Source organism: Phalacrocorax aristotelis, chromosome 2 (assembly GCF_949628215.1).
Source record: "Phalacrocorax aristotelis chromosome 2, bGulAri2.1, whole genome shotgun sequence".
In the NCBI taxonomy this organism is placed as follows: Eukaryota; Metazoa; Chordata; class Aves; order Suliformes; family Phalacrocoracidae; genus Phalacrocorax; species Phalacrocorax aristotelis.
Genome location: NC_134277.1, coordinates 118,048,886 through 118,067,647, shown reverse-complemented (window position 1 = coordinate 118,067,647; position 18,762 = coordinate 118,048,886). Strand labels below are relative to the sequence as shown.

General features: G+C 43.2%; 1 protein-coding gene across 4 annotated transcripts in view; it reads left to right on the top strand.

The window, feature by feature from the left end:
* KCTD1 (potassium channel tetramerization domain containing 1) overlaps positions 1-18,762 on the top strand; it is a 105,361-nt gene that overhangs the window by 59,120 nt on the left and 27,479 nt on the right. For 3 of the 4 annotated variants that reach the window (XM_075084899.1, XM_075084900.1, XM_075084897.1), the window contains exon 2: positions 8,548-8,726. In XM_075084899.1, coding sequence (XP_074941000.1) covers positions 8,548-8,726 — 179 coding nt within the window. Of the gene's footprint in view, positions 1-7,793; positions 8,087-8,547; positions 8,727-18,762 lie in introns of those variants that run through there. The other variant, XM_075084898.1, reaches the window with a different exon arrangement.

Here is an 18,762-nt window from a genome sequence, read left to right as displayed (position 1 = left end):
GCTCGCCAGAATGAATGAAGCTTTGTACAGAGGAGAACTGGTCTGTTGTCTCTGTCCTTTGCCAGAAGGTGAAACTACCTTTGTGTGCTTGCTTTCCTGTGAGGTACGGGTAAGTTCACTTTGTCTCTGTTACCTGAGGTTTGATAGAGGTAAGAGAAGAAAAGCGACCTATTTTCCAGGTTTAAAGGAAAGTAAATGAAACTGTCCTCGGGGCAGCAGAAGCAAAGACTTTTGTCTTTGCTGTAGTGTTGTGGGCAGGGCTGCCAGGCTGCTAAAGGCTCTTCAGACCTGGCAGCCTCTTTCCCAGGGACTGCTCATCTTTTTAATAGCATTTCCTTTTTTTGAAAAAAGTGTCCACAATGACTGCAGCCTTTCTCTGCTGAGACTGAGGGATCTGTTGGCACTTACCGGCTTGTAATAGTTTCTGCCGTGTCTGGCAGGATCCCCCTTTTTGCCTGTGAGAATACAGAAGGCTGAGCGACGGTCACTGAGGTGCCTCGCCATGCACCTCATGAAATATTTTGAGCTGGGCATGTCTAGTTAGAGAAAGCTCAGGCTGGGGATTTACACTTCCTTTGGGTCACTCCTAAATCAATTTTATTGCTAGTTTGAGTAGAAGCCGATGCAGAACAGGCAAGCTCCTAGTGGAGCAAGTGGCCTGAAATGCCAGGTATCCAGTCTGCCCCCATCATAGGACACCATTAGAAGCAGCACAGCAGGTCCGTTGACCTTTGGTTCCATGTCCTCCTGCGTCTAAACACTGCATCTTCCAGCATGGTTAGGGGATGTTTTTGCCTGCTGCATCCTGGGGTAAACACCCTGTGATTATACAGTGTCGGGTGGGCAGTGGTGTGCTGTGCAGTAATTGAGAGCGGCTTTCAAATCCGGTTTTGCTTGTAAATTAAATGGCCGCTTTTACTGAACGAGAATCGAACCAGCAGCACATCTGAAGACTGTAGAAGTCATCTACTTCCATTATGAAAGCCAGAGTGGCTAGTGGAAGTGTGTCTGTTTGGGGGGTAGTGAATCTGGGCTGGACCCCCAGCTTATACGTGGATGGTTTTGTTTTTTTTTAATTAGTTCTTTGGATGTATGCCAAAGATCCTGCTGCATTATGGGCTTAAGTCAAGTCCTCTGTCACCCACATCTACTACTTGCTTGACCGAAGCATAGAGGGTGTGCACAGCAAGACACGGGTAGGCAGTGCAGAAAAACAGAGCCTGATTTTCAGGGCTGGAATGTAATAGATGAAAACATTTGGGCTGGCCTCAGCACTGGTTACCCAAATAAGCAAGGGGCTGAGTTAATCTTCCTTAAAGAGTACAAATTTGTAGAATATCTTGGGGGAGGCATTAAACTTTTGTCTGCAGTTTCAAGGCTTTGGGGAATTTTCAGAGAAGTTTATAAGCACTTGAGAAGATACATCCTGTCTCTGTAAACTTGACCTTTTCCAGATTTTGGCCTCGACTTTACTGCCGTACTGATACAAGTACAGGTCCTCATTTGACTCCTGCCCTTATCCCTAAATCCTTTTTCTCCCATTAGAGATTTTTCTTAAACTCCGTGGCCAGTTTCTGATGAAGGTGTGGTTAGAGCTGTTCTACTGAAATTAGTTGTGTGCTGCAGACTCAGCCACTGGGTGCTGGGAATTCTCAAAGTGTATTCAAGCTCTTGTCTGAGGGCATTTTTAAATGTCTTGCCTCTTCAGGTAGACAGCATTCTCCATCCAGCATAAATACCTTGCTTCCCTCATCCCCTTGCCTTGCATTTGGTTCTCTGCACCTGTGGCATTTATTCTAGGTTCTCATCAGCTCTGAAATCCCGGCAAGGCTTGATTTACCAAGGAAATGCAAGCACAATCTCTCCAGCGCTCACAGCACTGAGCAGGTGTATGTGCTCAGCAGCGCCAGCATCTCGAGGAGGAGGAGGCTGTGAGCAGTCAGCATGCGGGATACGGAGCAAGGGACCACCCCCACCTTGAGGGGCCGGATCCGTGCTCCACCCCAGGGCCAGTGCCTCTGGAACAAGGAGGATGTAGCAGTTAAAACTGTCCTGTCAGGTAAGTGCTCCAGTCACCACTGCTATAGCCACTCTGATGTGACAAGAGGTCCATCATTGCCTTTGTAGGCCTGATCTGTATTGGGGCTATTGCAGGATACAGAAGACAGCCTAACACAGTTCCTGACACCTCCAGGAAAGGGTTTTAGCCAAGGCTTTGTTTCATGATGCCTTACACCTTACACCCTTGCTCTGATGGACTCCTCTGGGTTTCTCCGTCCTCTTTCTCAGGCAGCCTTGTAGCATCCTTCACCTTCCTAAAATGCATTGCTGCATGTACTTCTGCAAATAGTACCAAGTGCTGCAAACATGGCACTGGTGGTGGGAGAAGTGAGCAACTGCTTGGTATCATAGCAGGCCTTCTGCTGTGCTTGAGTGCTTCAGCATCTCAAGAAAACCTTCATAACTTCTCAAGCACTCCATTGTATTTGACTGTCTTATATAGGATAATTTGACCCTCTGTCACATATTGAAGACATTCAGGGTATAAAATGCGGCTTTTCCTCCAGAGGTCTAAAAATAATAATTCTGGTACTACTGCCGAGTCTCAGGGGACCTGGTATCTCTGCTTACTGTGGCACTAAATTGCAGCTGATAATGTTTTGGATCTGTTTCTCATGCAGCACTCAAACACAATTGTTTTGGAGTTTTGCTTTATAAACATAATCCGTAATGTTCAGAGTCGGCAATCCTAAAGCTCACAGCTGCGAGGGGAAGAGCAGTCGGATTATACTGATGAAAGGCAAAATATGACAGTGCAATTGGCATACTTTTGCTGGGGGAAATGATGCGCTCTTTCTTTGTTTTGCAGACCCAGTGGCACCAGTACAGCCCAGCCATGTCCTCAGAGAGCTACCGGTCGTCAGTGTAAGGCGAAGAAGCAGAAAGGGCATGGATGTGCTCACATGTAAAGACCTTTTGCCAAAGATCTGGGCCACTTCTTTGTGCTTGCACACTCTCCAGAGAGAAGATGAAGAGAAGGCACCGCGATGGCACACACGCCTTATGACACAGAAATGCAGCTTGTGCTCTGCACTGTGCATGTGGTCGTCTTTGACCACTTTACAGGGCTCTGAGGGAGCAGCACAACATGGTGTCATCTGTGGATGCAGCGTGCCATGGCCATAGCCAGAGAATTCATCGCCAGCCCACAGAGGTGCCCAGGGTGGGGCTTTCCTCTTCCAGCAGGACGAGCACCTGGGCTTCCTGGACACGTAGCTCTGTATCTCTGCCTGCTTGCTACACCTTCCAGAAGTGCTGTTAGTACTGTACTGATACTGTTTACATTGAATAAATGCTTTCTCCAGCCTCTTTGTTGTGGTGACTGTTTTTGCTGAATTGAAAACAAGTGAGGGGTACTTGTTTAAGCCTTGTGGTGAGACATGATCATGGTTTTTTTTTAATCTTTAATGAAATGTTTGTTTTGAAAAAGTGCATCCTTAAAATGGGGACACTTGTGTGGGAGCCAAATCTGAGAGCAGTCTTAATCTTCCTGGTTTGGATGAGGGACTCAAACTGGGCTTTCCCGCATCCCACAAGCACCCCTAAGCATCAGCCTGATGTTTGTTTTGGAGTCGGGCACCTAGCTGTCCATGGCACTTGAGTGATTTCTGCCTTGTACTGAAGGAAAAGGGGTTTGTCTCAAACTTCTGAAGTTTGTTCACTGTTTGGATTCATTCCCCATACAGTGGGATGTATGTGTTCAGAGGAGACTCTTCTGCTGGAGGTGGCTAATGTGGGTGTGCTGACTGCTGTTGCCAGCTGTTCCTGGGCACCATGCTTTTGTGAGGACAAACATCTGTCTTACGCCTTTCTGTTGTGAAAAAAAAGATGAGTACAGACAGATTTGATCCTTCAAGAATAAACTACTGTGTGATTATCATTTCTAATGTCCAGATTAAATGAGACAAACTTGTCCTTACCTCCCCCCAAAAAACCCCAAGAGCTTGAAATATGTAACTATGTTTTGCAGCAGTGATAATTGCTTGGGCTGTGACAGGGAGCATCCAATAATTTTAGAATTTGATACAAAGGCTAAAGCTACAGTATACTGAGTAGCATATATACGCTCCTGCTTGAGCTGGGCTGGATCACGGTGAAGATGTTGGCTATAAACCTAGCCAGCAATGCCTCGAGATGCAAGCTAAAATGATCCCCAGAGTCAGGTGAGTCAAGTAGATGTTTTGTACTTGAATATCAGTCCTTCTGTGAGTGAGCTTGGGTTGTCTTGTAGTGGCTTCTGGCTTAAGAAGGGGACTGGAATAACTTTACTCAAAGCCACAGAGTGTAAATATCACTTCTGAAACCATTGCTAATCATAGCAGTCTAATGTGAGCAAATATGTTGAGCGGAGGAGGAAGCCTCCTGTCTCTTTGATTTTTGTACACTTAGCAGCATTTTGTAATAATGCACATTCTCCAGATATCTCTTTATTTCTTGCACTTGCTGGCAGAAGACTGACATGGTTCCTGTGTTGTTCTTTGGTACACCAGCTGCATGGGCGCACATCGCAGCCCTACAGCCACTGTGTTTTTTCAGCCCAGACGTAAAGGCTTATTCTTTAACTATATTATTGAATGGAGTTGGGGAGAAGGTGGTATAGAAGAAAAAGGCAGGGAGGAGAAGAGATCTGAAAGCTCTCCTCTGTGATCCTCAATTCCCTTTGGTAGAAAGACTTCTAAATCCTAAGGATTTTTGTAAATCCCAGGGAGGAGGAGTTCAGGCAGGGCTGCTTTTGCTTTTGTTGAGCCTACGGGAGGCTTGCCTCAGGGAGAAAACAAGAAGCAGGTTCAGATTTACTCAAAAGACCTGAGCCTACCAACTGTTTGTTGTTGAAAGACTCCTTCACATATCAGGAAGAAAGTGGAGGAGCCCCAAACTGCTCTAATAGAGCAGTGTTTTTCTATGCTGAACTAAAACCGAAAAGTTTTGTACGACCTAAATGCTTTTAACCTGCCTAGCACATAGATTTTTAGCACTTTTGAGTATGTAGTTTCAGTAATAAATTCATTCTGATTGGAAATCAGAACTCGTTATTTTGAAAAGTTGTTGGAAAAAATCTTTGAGTACTAATAATAAATGTTTCACAGGGTATTTCAAGTATTTTGGTCTACAGGAAGCATTGTAAAACCTGGAATTTCCTGCTCTTATTTAAGTTTTTGTAGGGTAAATACAAAAACGTTTGAGAAGAAAAGGTACCAAGTGAGAAATGGACTGTTGGCAGATCAGAAAGGTTGCTGCCAATCTAGCCTGTGCAGGCTGTAGCTCTGTTTTATGTCCCACTTGTGAATAAAGTTGGTGCGGTTCCTGAGGCAGACAACCTCTGATCTCTCGTGTGGGAACAGCCATGGCTGAGCTATAAACCCTTCCTGGGTGCAGGTCTCACCTGCCTTACACCCAGCATACCGCGAAAGGCTTCTGAAGAGCTTTTTGATCCCTTTTGTCATCAGCTGCTCTAGATAGCTTGCTGGATCCCATTGAATTTAGTTTCTACAACTCCCTTCTCTCCTCCTGGAATTGTTTCTTAGGGATTATATTTGTAATTACTTCAGTTAGTAGAAGCTTAACTTACCAGCAGTGCCTTGTTCTAACCACTTTTTACCTAAGCTTGTTTGCTTCCATGTGTGCAGTAATCCAGCACAAGCACTGTATTTCTTCAGAGGCACGCTTTACCCTGTGTTATCCTTTCCATAGCTAAACCAATACAGTGATTTAACTAATGCAGTGATTTAACTCTGGCCTGTTAAACAAATGTCAGTGGTCTTAACGTTGTACCTGTTGGATGGTGATCTTGTGTGCTGTGGCTGCGCGAGTAGGTTGTGCCACATAAAAGAAACTGTTCTTTAAGCACATGGTTCTCTGAATCCCATTTCTGCTTTAATTTCTCTGGGGCAACTGCAGAAGAAATACCATTGCGTAATTTCAAAGTGGTCTCCAAAACAGTAGTGAACTGGTTTTATCCAGGGAAACACGCTTCATGAGCTTCATGAGCTAAGGCTGGAGCAAGGCTAGCATTATTGTATTTAATATCTAAACATTGAGCAGATGGGTGTTGTTTCTTGAGGCACAATAAATGCAGGTAACTTGAAGGGGGATTTTGAAAAGGAGGAGGGTGAAATAAGACAGCAAAAGGTTTTATTATAAAGTGCTTTTTATATCTAGGGAGTTTTAGTTTGAATGTGTAAATGGCAGCTTGGTTACATTTGGTTTTTGGAAACCGGCCCCCTTTTCTTAAAGCTTCTCCGCCCCCCCCCCCCCGTTTCTGGCCTTGTAAAATGCCCACAATCCTTTGACCTGTCTCCCAACCTGGCAGTGATGTTTATACTATACATTCTTCTACCGTTTCATGCAGCCGGTGCTATCACAGCTATGCTGAATGAGGTCCCAGCTTAACTACAATATTAACCCTGCAAATCTGTTCATTTTCTCCTGAGCAGCCCCAGGCAGGGTATACAGGAGAATGTGTCCAATTGAAAAACTATTACAGACTCGGAGGTGCTGCAGTGTGCTAAATTGCAACAGGGCTGTGTTTTTCTGCCAGAGAGGATCCTGCTAAGGGAGGCGGTGGTGTCTGTCTCATACAAGTTACAGAATTTATTTTTTGTTTTAGTCTCAGCCTTTGTTGATGATTTTAATTTTTGTTTTAAACTGTCTGATTTTCAGCACTGAAATATGTTCCCTTCCTCACACCCGCTGCTTTCTTCCTGCTGATCATCCAATGCGTGCTTCCCCCTCTGGTTTGTATCACTCCTTGCCTTCTTACTTTCACCTTTCCACTTGTTGTTTTAAATTTTTTCTTCATTATTTTACTGAATACCATACTGCAGATCAGTAGCATCTTGGGTGGTGGTTGTACCACATGGCATTTATAGCAGACATCAGTTTTGCATAGCGTGTGTACCTTATTTTGTCTGGACTTGTCTTCATTGCGCTGCAGGCACCTCCTCAAGCAATTGTAGTGATTAAGCGTGGTATTTCTGCAGATTTATATTAACTTCTGCTTATAAAGAAACAGAAAAAAGCCCAACCCTCCCCCCCCCCCCCCAACATCTAAACTGGATGTTTTTCTTCATCCCCTTCGTTTTTATCAGTATTTGACCTAATCTTGCTTTTGCGTATGAAAGAAAATTAGTTAAGTACCTTGTGGTTTAGAGGTGCCTTTTGTTACATATTACTTGGATTTATTGTGCAACACTGGCCTGTAAATCATTTCAGTTAGACATTTACCTGGCTCGTGTTGCCTTTATGGTTTGAATCTTTTAACAGCCGTGAAAAACAGCAAAATGATGTTTTCAGCGGCCAAAGGGCTTTGCTAGTCCAAACGCCCCATAACAGTCTCTCACGGCCGTGCTCCGCTTCTGTGAGGTTTGCTGCCCAGCTCTGTGGAGATGTTTACAAGGAATCCATTAGCTTTCATGGCTGAAAGACGTGTCGAAAGAACAAAGAGAGTTTTGTGATGAAGTGTATCTAACTTCTAGCTGCTTTGCTTACCTTTTAAATGTAAAACTTAGTAATTTGCAAGGGCTTTTAGTTCTCAAGGCATCGCTATAAGAATCCACCCCATATGGAGCTTTCCTTAGTTGCAAGCGGGGTTGTCTCAAAACCGCTCTCGAATGCATTTCTATTTTAATCCCCAACTTTGAATGCAGCCTGCCTTACTGGCTCCGGCAAATCACCCTGCCCTGCCCCACCCGCCGCGTGCGCAGGCTGTGTCTGCTGTTTGCTGGCGTTACATCTCTTCCTTTGTGACTAAAAGTTGGTTTCATCAGCAAAGCATCAGCTCCCGCTCCGCTCTTGGAGCTCGCCTGCCTTGGGAAGTCGCTCAGACCTGCAGCCTATGCGGGGCACGCGGGGTCATCTGTCGCTATACGTATAACTTTTAAATGGAAAATGTCTTTCTCAAAGGCTGTCGATGTCCAGTGGTCTGCAGTCCATGAGCAGTTGACTAGTCCAGGTGTTTCTGCTTCTGTTTCCGTGCTATGTGAATTGGGAATTCGAGAGAAGAGTGTGCAGGATGGAGGAGTTGAGGGTTTGTATTTCTGTTCTGGCTGTATGGCAGTGACGGAGGGCTTGGGAAGGAACAGAAAGGCTACCTGGGGTCATCTTAATTAAGGAAAATAGTAATTGTTCTTGGTCTTTCTGACTGCAGCTCTTTATTTCAGAGCCTTTATCAGCTCTGAAATATGAGAATGAGCTTGGGGTTTTTTGGTCTGGGTTGTCTGTAATGAGCAGTGTTCAGGAAGAACTTGTTTTATTGAATGTGATTTCTACTTTGTGGGTTTTATCACTGCATTTTGCCCCACTTATTTAAAACGTAGCCAGTTAAGACCCTTTTAGAGCTGGACTGATTTTTAAAAACTGCCAAATATTTGTCTGTGCTTTAAGATGAAAATCATGAGCTGAGACTATGAGACAGTGCTGTTGACTCGAGACTGTGGGTTTCTGTGAGGTTTTTAAGGAGATCATTAACCCAGGTCTATCTTTTCACAGGACAGTCGGCCCAATATGTCAAGACCTCTGATCACTAGATCCCCTGCATCTCCATTGAACAATCAAGGCATCCCCACTCCAGCACAGCTCACAAAATCCAACGCACCAGTTCACATTGATGTGGGTGGGCACATGTATACCAGCAGCTTGGCCACGCTTACAAAATATCCCGATTCCAGGTAACTTTAAAAAGCTTGTTCTCCATGTCTTTGGCAACTCCTTTTCTTCCATTTCATGCTTGGACGTCCTGGGGCTGTCTTAAAAGAAACTAAATTTATCATTCTGTTTCAAAATTAAATTAGGTTTCTTTGTTCATAGGAGGTTAGAGACTGACTTTTCTTTCCCTGCTCCACTATGTTTCAGACAAATGGCACTGCTGCAAATCCCTATGTGTATGTACTAAAACAAAGTCGACTGTAAAGAGTATTTACTTTCTACCTCCTAGAATTCTGGTTTTATGCCAGGACACCCGTTCTGTGGTTTATAACATTCAAGAACTGTAGCGATACTGTGTTTAAGTTCAAAGGTGGGGGTGTTGGGATATTTGCTTTTTTTCTTTTGGAGCAGTAACTGCTCTCGTTTAGTATCAACGTGTAATCTCAGATGCGTCACTTCAGGTTAAGGCAAGGTTGTATGTAACAAACTATAAGACAGCATTAACTGAATACTTTTTATAGAATCTTAGGACTTTTCAAATAATTAGACTGCTAGCTCTCATGTGCCTTCTAAATGAAACATTTGTGACTGTGGTAGCTTACTGGTATTAAGCAGTTAGAAAACTTCTGCGTGCATGAAAAAGTGGTGTACGTAGGGTAGATGAAATAGGAGTGCAGCTTTAAGAAAGCAACAGTGCACTGAACACCGTGTGTGTGGATATTACATGGTGGTGACAGCAGATAAACACTGTAGTGATATTGTAATTCTAAGAGCTGGTTATCAGGTAGCAGGTGTTGATTGTGTCTGCAGTGTTAGTCTATACCTTGCCCTTCACTGCCCAATCCTGCTCTAGAGGGAAGGCGGTGTTACCTTTGTGGTCTTTCCAGCGTTTGAGGGGGGAGTTTTTGAGTTTCTCGATCCCGCAACTCTGACTTGCCTTTCCAGAGGGTACAAGGTACACTTCATGGGATGTGGTTTTGTTCTAAGCATGGGTTTCACTGATACTATTGCCTCTGCAACGTTGCCTACCTAGTTTTAGGTGAGACTGGAGTAGTGCTTCTGACACTAGGTGCTAACAGTGCTAGAGGAGAACAGTAAGTAAAGGCATATGAAAGAGAAGCAGCTGGGCACATGACCTTTCTTATGACAACCTCCTCAAGGAAAGCCAGGCAGAGGGAAGTAGGAGAAGCCATAACAAAGCGCAGGCCTGCCAGGAAAGATTTGAAGCAATGTCAGGCAAACTTTAACTGTTCTTTGAAAACCAAATCTATCGTTTTGGGGAACTTTTTTTAGGACCTGCTTGTGTTCAGCTACTAGAAGTTGTAATTGCATAGCATTTTTTTTCAGTAGTTGGAGTAGTGATGGTGTCTGAAACCATGTGTGCAGTATGAGAGGCTTTTGCTATTAATACAAGCAGCTTCTGGTTCTGTGACAAATTCACCGGGACAGCACATTACTTTTTAAAGTGAAGAAACACTAAAATGTCTTTCATAAGTGTGTATGGTGGCAGTGGAATTTAAGCTTAATGTATTCTGCATTCAGTTGAGCCATTGTAGCACTTGAAAGTGGAAGCTATGCCTGTAGTATCAAAGTCGGTTTAATAAATTAAACATTTTAAAGCTCTTCAAACATAATTTAAGAAAACCCCAAATTGTGAGTTATAGTCATTCTGTTTCAAGCCGTTCTGACATGCGTTTGTGTTTCACTTCTGACAGTGTCTTTTGAACCCCTTGATGAGTGAATATTTCCAGCTTAGCTATTAGAACCTGGAATTCCCAGCCACTACAGAACTTGAGATTATTTTTTTTTTTAACATTAGCAGCTTCAAAGGAACAATTACTAAACTTGTTTGGATGTCAAGACAATGGCATGAATTAGTAAGCTGGCAATCATGATATAGTAGTTTGGTTTTTGTCTGCAAGATTTTACCTTCATGATTTTTTTTGCAATGGGGGTGGGGGGGTGTGTGTGTGTGTGCATGGTGAGCACTAGGTACAAATTATCCAGTAATATTTGGACCTTAATACAAATTTTTCCTTGCAGCCTGACCCGGTCAGTCTAAATCTTCAGGGTAACTTTGTTAGTGTTAGTTAATCCAAGGTTTTGGTCAACACTGCATGTATGTTTTCCTTTTCTACCAATATCACGTGTGTGAATAACGACAAAGCTGAGGCAGGGTCCCGTAGGTATCTTTGGAAGAGTTGAAGCATCCTGAGGCTTACTGTCATATGAAGTATTGTCTGTGAAAAATAAGGTCTTGATTATCTTGCCTGAAAGAGCACTGCTCCAGGGATGAGTCAAGGCATAGGTTGCAGGCTCCAGCATCTAACAGGTTGAGACATGAAAGTCATTAGGCTTCTGACTCGTATTACATATAGTCTAATGGCCAGAAGCCTAAAATGAATCTTTCATCTGTGGGCCAGGTACCAGAGTCGTCTTTCTTTGTGAGATTGAAAGGGTGATATCCAAACCAGCAGCTTTGGAGTCACTGTGACCTGCTGGTGTGAAGGAGACCTATCCTGATAGAGCAGTCTGCTTTGGAGCAAGTGTAGTCTTCCTTCTCCTTTTGGGTTCAGTTGCATGTCATCTTGTGTCCCTCTATTTTCTCCTTCTCGGACAGTAGAGTAGGAGTTGGAAAGAGTACTTTAAAAAAGGGTTCCTTAAATAAAATCAGGTAAAGACTTGTAGCTCGCAGGGGTCATTTTCCATAATTCTTTTATTAGATCCCCCCAAACTGGTTTGTGATGCTGAGTCTCTGCTCTTTCATATGGGAAGACCATTGAGGGGTTCCCTCAAATGGTCTTGTGATTAAAGAACGCAAGGAATCGGAGGCTATCTGTGTTTTGGCCAAAGGCTGACACAGAGAAGCAATCCAGCAGACAAGCAGCTTATCTGATAGATGGTTTGAATTGAGTATTCCTAGAATTTTAAATTCTGAAGCTGAAATAATGCTAAAAAAACCAACCCCAAATTAATGTAAAAAACCAGCAGCATAGAATTCAAAGGAGCCCAGTTATATTCCAGACCAGGAAGAACCTGCTGTTTTCACAAGGAATAATACAATTTGCCAGACTCAGGCTTCAAGAAAAGGCGATTTGAGTCAGTATATCTGCCAAGGACACCTAATGTAAGGTCAGTCTGCTGAAAGAAATGGTAATTTTCTTTAAATGCCTGAGGATGGGGCAGGTGTCCTTTTGTGCAGCACTCTCCACCAAGACTGTAAACCTTGATGCATTCACCCATATACAGATTGTTACTCCTGTTTCTCAGTGGTTGACCAATAAGTATTCATATGTCCATGTGAATCAACCAAACAAATTGTTTCCGTTCTGCGAGGAGTGTTGTAGTTTTAGAATTTGTTCTGTTCTGAACAAGACCATGCCCTTCTCTTCTCAACAATCTTTGGTTTACTTGAAGTTACCAGATCTGCAGGATCATAGAATCATAGAATCGTTAAGGCTGGAAAAGACCCCTAAGATCACCGAGTCTAACCGCTAACCTGTCACTGCCAAGACCACCACTAACCCATATCCTCAAGCACCACATCTACCCTTCTTTTAAATACCTCCAGGGATGGAGACTCAACCACTTCCCTGGGCAGCCTGTTCCAATGCCTGACAACCCTTTCGGTGAAGAATTTTTTCCTAATATCCAACCTAAACTTCCCCTGGCGCAGCTTGAGGCCATTTCCTCTCGTCTTATCGCATGTTACTAGGGAGAAGAGACCGACCCCCGCCTCACTACAACCTCCTTTCAGGTAGTTGTAGAGAGCGATAAGGTCTCCCCTCAGCCTCCTCTTCTCCAGACTGAAAAACCCCAATTGCAAGGATGATACCTAGCAACACAAAGTTATCTATTAAACACTTGGGTGCACTGTTTTTATTATTATTTTGGTTTTTTTGCAAATGAAGATTTTAAAAAAAGTAGTCTGCTTTTCACCACCCAGAAAAAGCTTCAGATATTTTTTATTCCGGGGAAGATGGATACAAGATGAGGGTCTGGTAAAGGAGTGTCTGTCCTCTGAGGACTGAGGCACATGCATGCTGTCCCATTGCTCCCTGTGGTCACCAGAGTCTGTGGAAAATGAGCTGAGGTTTTAATTTTTATGATTATAAATAGAGGAAGCACAGGCCTGCTAGTCCTGATATTTGAACCAGAACAGCCTACTCTCCTTCCAGTGCATTATCATCTAGCAGTAGGATCGAACCGTTTGCTTGGAGTCAGCGTTCCTGAATCTCTCAGCCATAATGCTGTCTGTATGGTATCTACCAAAAGTTACTGTGCACCAGGTTAAGACAACCTCAACTGACTGTAAGAACTAAATGGGAAGGTGTTTAACTTTGATCATATGAGCATCAGTTGTCTGATATCTTTGATATCAGCAATATCAGCAGTATTGTCTATCTCATAGGTTCAAAGCACCTGGACTTTTAATTTGTTCTGTCCCAGTCATCTGGTGCAAATATTTGCATAACACCATGGTGTTGGATTGCCACGTCCTGTATTCCCACCATAGAATGGGAAGATTTCATTAAAAACCTTTTACATATTTCTTTGTAGAACCTTTCAGGTTATCTGTTTGTGTTGCTACATCTCCCATCTTGAGTTACTCCCTGCATATGAAGATGGATTCTTCTTATACAGTATTTCACAATACTTCCAAATTTCTGCCCAAGGCTGTTTCAGGTTTTCATATGAACCAATCCATTCGTGTCCCAGTTTTCTTACCCAATCTTCACTCTCAGCCCTCAGGGAAATTAAATTTCACACACTTGGATCCAGTTAGGACACTGGCATTTTTTGGTTGCTAAGGGTTTCTTTTGCATCAAGAGCACAGAATTACTTAGGAGAATTCCCAGACTGTCCTTGGCCTTGTTTTTTTGACAGTTTGAGCAAGCCTTGGTGGACCTCCAAGGAAATGCTATGAATTAGGCAGGTTAGCGCCGTTTACCTGTTTCAGAGCTTTGGCAGTTTCTGTTGCCTGTAGACTGTGCCCGGTCCCAAAACAAGACACCAGCGTGGCCCTTAGTTCAAACTTCTGCAGGTTGCAACACTCTGCTGGAGACTTCTGGTTCGGTAGGAGGTCTGTTCTGGTGGGGTTGTTCTGCACTTTGCGTAGGACTCCCTCTGTAATGTCTCCACAAGAGCAGCCCCGTCGCACGTTTCCTACTCACCTTGGATAATACCTCTCAAACTGCTTCTGTGTGGTACTAATTGTTTAAAGAATTCCAAAGTTTCTAACTAATAAGCATTTGGGATTGTTTTTTAAGCAAATACTAACAGAATGGGTGTTATGACATCTTTATTTCCACTCTCCTTATTTGAATTAATCTTCCTGAAAGGCACATCTCTATCTGTGGAGGTAGTCGGTGATCTTTCTAGAGTAGCAACATCAAAGCTGACAGCAGCAGGCTTGCACTTTTTGAGAACAAACATTGCGTTGCAAGTTGTAAAGAGCAAGCTTCCCTAGGAGTTTCCAATATTGCTATACACTAACTCAGCCAGCTGTATTAGCGTGAGTGGTCCAGGACAGTTTTTTAAAATATTTTGTAACATTCCTGGCAGGGGGGAATAGGCAGAAGTTGGCAGAGGCTCAGTTTAATCTTTGTTACCTATCCTGGCTTGCTCATCTAATTATTCACCTTTTATATTTCATCATTTGATTGCCGCATGGTCTCGTGTCAAGGGGAAGGGAGGGCTTGGGATAGGGAAATACATTGACTCTCTCTCTGACCCGTTCTGTGACCCAAGGTAGCTGATTTAACTTTGAGCTTTGGTTGCTTCCTACCAACGTTAACAAAAAAGCAATTTGTAAAATGCTTTGGGATGATGATTGAAAGTGTAAAAGATTACTATCTCTGAGTGTAAATATTTATGGATGCCAGTAACTGCGAGAGAAATAGTTGATGATGTTGCTACCATCGTAGCATGTATTTGTAAAAAACGAAACGTTGATTCACGAGAACCAGACTTGCAGTACAGTTAGGCAGTACAGTTGTTCTAGCTGGTGTAACCACATATGCAAACTTGTGGGGAAAATAGAAGCAGAACTGTGAATGATAGTGTACTTCATGCCTGTTTCAATAATTCAGAGAATTTACACAAACCGATATTGTAAAAAGAAATCTTTTGTAACACACATCTGTCAATAAAGAGCTCAGAGGGGTATTTTCTGGTCGTGGCTGAACCAAGATTAATTGAATCTCTAGGTGTGTATATTGAACTCAGGGTATATATTGACCTCATTTTGCCTTAATTAATGATCACCACAGGTCGGTCATTCGTTGTCACCACAGCAGAAGTGAATATTTTCTGAATCTTGGTCCTGCAGTATGTCTAAATTACAAGGTCAGCAAGTCATTGCTGTTGCTTGTGGCTGGGGACTAGGTGAAAGAAATAGCACAATCAGATTAGCAGGCTCTCACATCATGTGGTCAGTAGTAACTGGTGGTGAGTCATCACCGAAGGGGGCCATGGAGTTGATGCTTTCTGTTCTAAGGGTCAGTAAAACTGGGTTTGTTGGTTGGTGGTTTTTTTTTTTTTGGAGGATGAAAAGCAGTGTTTTCTACTTGTTCAATGCTTTTGTACTCAAATATGTAAAATGACAGGAAAATCAAGATAGTGAATTGTTAGAGTACTCTTTGCACATACACAGACACCGAGAAAGTAGATGTGCAGAGTTGATATCGCAGGGGTTCATGCCATTCTTAACTATGGCTGCATGGCTGTGACAGTGTGGATGGAAATATTCAGGGAAATAAACTTCTACATTCGGGAGTGTTACAAAGCTAAAGGCTTCAGCTCCTTATTTCTGAGGCTAGTAGTCCGCTGAAGTAGCAAACATTTTTTCTTGAGGGGAAGAAGAAAATCCATATCTGTATTGTCAGTATGCTTCATAGATCCCTTTCCCAGTAGGCTTGTGTGAGGTTGTATGGGTTGGATCAACCTGTAAGTCAGGGAGGGGGGAGGTTGTCAATAACTAGTTGAAGGGTCTGTGCTGTGAGAAATCCTTTCATTGCAAAGGCTGCTTGATATCAGCTCCATGGATGGAAATTTGTCAGTGAGGAAGTTTGTTGTGGTACCATTTGTACTTTTCTACCCGGTAGCATGGCTTCACAAAGCAGGCTGAGGGCACACAAGCAGTATTTCTCATTCTAGCTGACCAAGAAAATACTCGGGAAGTCAAAAACAGGTGCTGAGTCTGTGGGTCCTGCTGGTATTAAAAGGAAAAGTCTATTAGAAACTGAGGTGGCACTGAAGTATTCTGCTCATTGGTCATTTCTGATAGGGTCCAGATTTGAACTATAGTCTTGAGGTTCAGTTGTTTGTTTTGCTTTTTGCTGTACTCAGTCCTTGCACTTGGGAACCTCTGTATGTTAGCACTAGGTTCTGATCCTGCTCCCACATGAACTGTTTGTACTTCATTGGTCTTTCTTAAATTGCAATGTAGTTGCTAAGCAAATTGGCATCTAGTACGTACGTAATTGCAGAAGTAAACATTTGGCTTCCAGTTTTACCGTCAACACCCGGCTACCTCTTGGGTGTGTTCGGAGCTTTAGGATATAGATTCCAATGGCTGCCTTGCTTCTTTCTGGTGATGATCAGCCTTCTGGCTGGGTTTCACGTATACAAGTCTGTTTGCCATTTGGGGATGTATTTGCAAAGATTGCACAGGGAACAGTGGAAATTGTTTAGGACCCAGTGGTTATCTGCACTCATTTCAAAGCAAATAACGCATAAATGCTGTGCTGGCCAGGGGAGTGTCACCAGTTCCTGTTACGTGGAGGTGTCCTCTAACTTAACTGGTTTGCCGTTTATTCAAATGTGGTCATGACATAACCAGACAACTGTCATCTTGCAAGCTTTATTTCTCCTTTGTCATTTTTTCTCAGCTTTTTTTTCCCCGTAGTCAACAGCTCTCAGGATATTGCCATCTCTGACTCCTGCCCTTCAATGTCTTTTTTTTCTGTCCCCACTGTGCTCTAAGCATCAACCCTACTTCTTTCATCTGAATTCCCCTATTGCTTTGCTTAATCTCTTTTTCATCTACACTTTTCTATCTCTGTTGGAAGGAGCTGGAGCTCACAAAGGTCACAAGTGATTTTTGCTTGACCAGATCAAGGCACATTGCGTGCTTGCTTGTCCCTTTCTCCCCACACATCCTTGGTGTTCTGGCTCCTGTTAATGGTGAGCTTTCTTTGAGTAGTTAAGCAGCCATCATATTTTATAGATATGGCAGATGATGGTGCTTTCACACTTGGTGACATCAGCTAGAAGGATGCTCTGAGATTCATTGATATTGATCTCCTTCACTGAGTCTCTGAATCGGTAATAAAAACAAACTATTTCCAACTGTGATGTGTAGGTTAGTTTGGATCTGTAGGCCTCTTCCAGCACAGTTGTCTCTACACCCCATTTGGACAATTTTCTAGGCACTTTCAAGGCACTTTCTGCCTGTTTCAGAGATCCAAGAGGCTCCTGCAACGGTTTGAAAGCATTTAAGCTGAGCTTGTAGCTACTTCTTCTGGCATGCTTTGTAGGGGCGCACCTTTAGGAAAGCAGAGGTTTCACGGTCACCTTCCCACCCAGTCCTTCCACGGTGCCGTGCCGTGTGCGTAGACACTTGGGCTAGCTCAGATGCTCAAAGCAATATAGCGCAATGCTCCACCTGGACTCGTTTATCCTGCTTCCAGCTAACTCAGCTGTGCCGTGTCTGGTACCCAAGCTAATTACTGAAGACCTATCTTTTATATTTCTACACACCACTGCATTTTGCCGAATAGGCACTTGGTGAAGGAGAGCAATACTGGCAATTCAGTTTCCATGAACTAACTTTCTGTTTGTGAAGGATTAAAAAGGTGAAAGTAATAGAAAGATTGCAGAGGTTTTGATCATAAGATGAGCTGGTTGAGCATAGCAGTATTAAATGCAATGGGGTATACGTCAGTAGTTCATCAATTTATAAAGATTAATTCTACCTCTTAAACCCCAGTGGGGTTTTCATGTTAAAGTGTGACATGCTTGTCAGTCAAATGGTAGACATAATTGTTCTTTAAGTGACCTATTAAAATACCATTCCTTTTAATTAAAAATTGTATTTGTGTTCTCGCACAGGCCACATTTGAACGGTAAAAACTCTTTTCATATAAGACACGTTGCAGGTAGAGAGCTGTCACAAGCTGTGTGACACACGTGTGAAACAGGAGGAGTGATTGAAGTCCCAGTGCTGCAACATGCGGCTTGCCTTTGGCTCCCTCTGAGATGGAGGGATAAGCAGCATCTCCCAGGACCACACCCAAACCCTTTGCATTCCTTGCCTAAGAAATTGCTTGTAGTTACTTATTGTGGCATAGAAAGTTATAATACAGGGCATTTGCCCTAAGTGTGTCACTTAAGAGCAAATGATGGATTACGTCCTTCCACACCCCAAAAGTCGTCTTTGTGCTGTAATTAAAAAATAAATGTTGCAACATTGAATTAGAAATATTTTCTGCCGTACAATGAATTTGTTTTGTTAGGTTGCCTGGATGTAATTGCAACAATGTCAGTGCATTAAGCCCTTGTCACGGGGTAATGGTTTCCTGCTGCTACACCAGTGCCAAGGACTGCTTTGCTTAGCAGCTCTATTGCTGTTTATCAGCGCTAGTGATTATTTTGCTTCTGCGAAACTTTTCTTTCTTATTTTGTTCCCTGTATGCGTACTATAAATTATAGTTCTGTGCGAATGCTAACCACAAATCCTAAACAGTAGGAAGTGCTGCCCTGCCAGAGAGCAGCTCTGCTGGAAGCTGGTTTTAGGTTCGCCCAAACTTGTCGGCGATCCAAGGGGAAAGAGGCGTTCCAAACCGTGAAGGTCTGCCGGGCCCCTTCTACCCATCTGAAAATTGATCCCTCTTAAACAGTTTTAGAGGGCCCTCAGGGTCTTACAGCTTACATAAAAAATGAAAGTCCTTCCTGTCTTAGAGCAGCGCAAGCAGTCAATACAAAGGAGAAAAATGATCTTTTAAGTGTATCCCATTGAATCCATTATCTTGAGGGCCCGTGCGCGACGCTTCATCA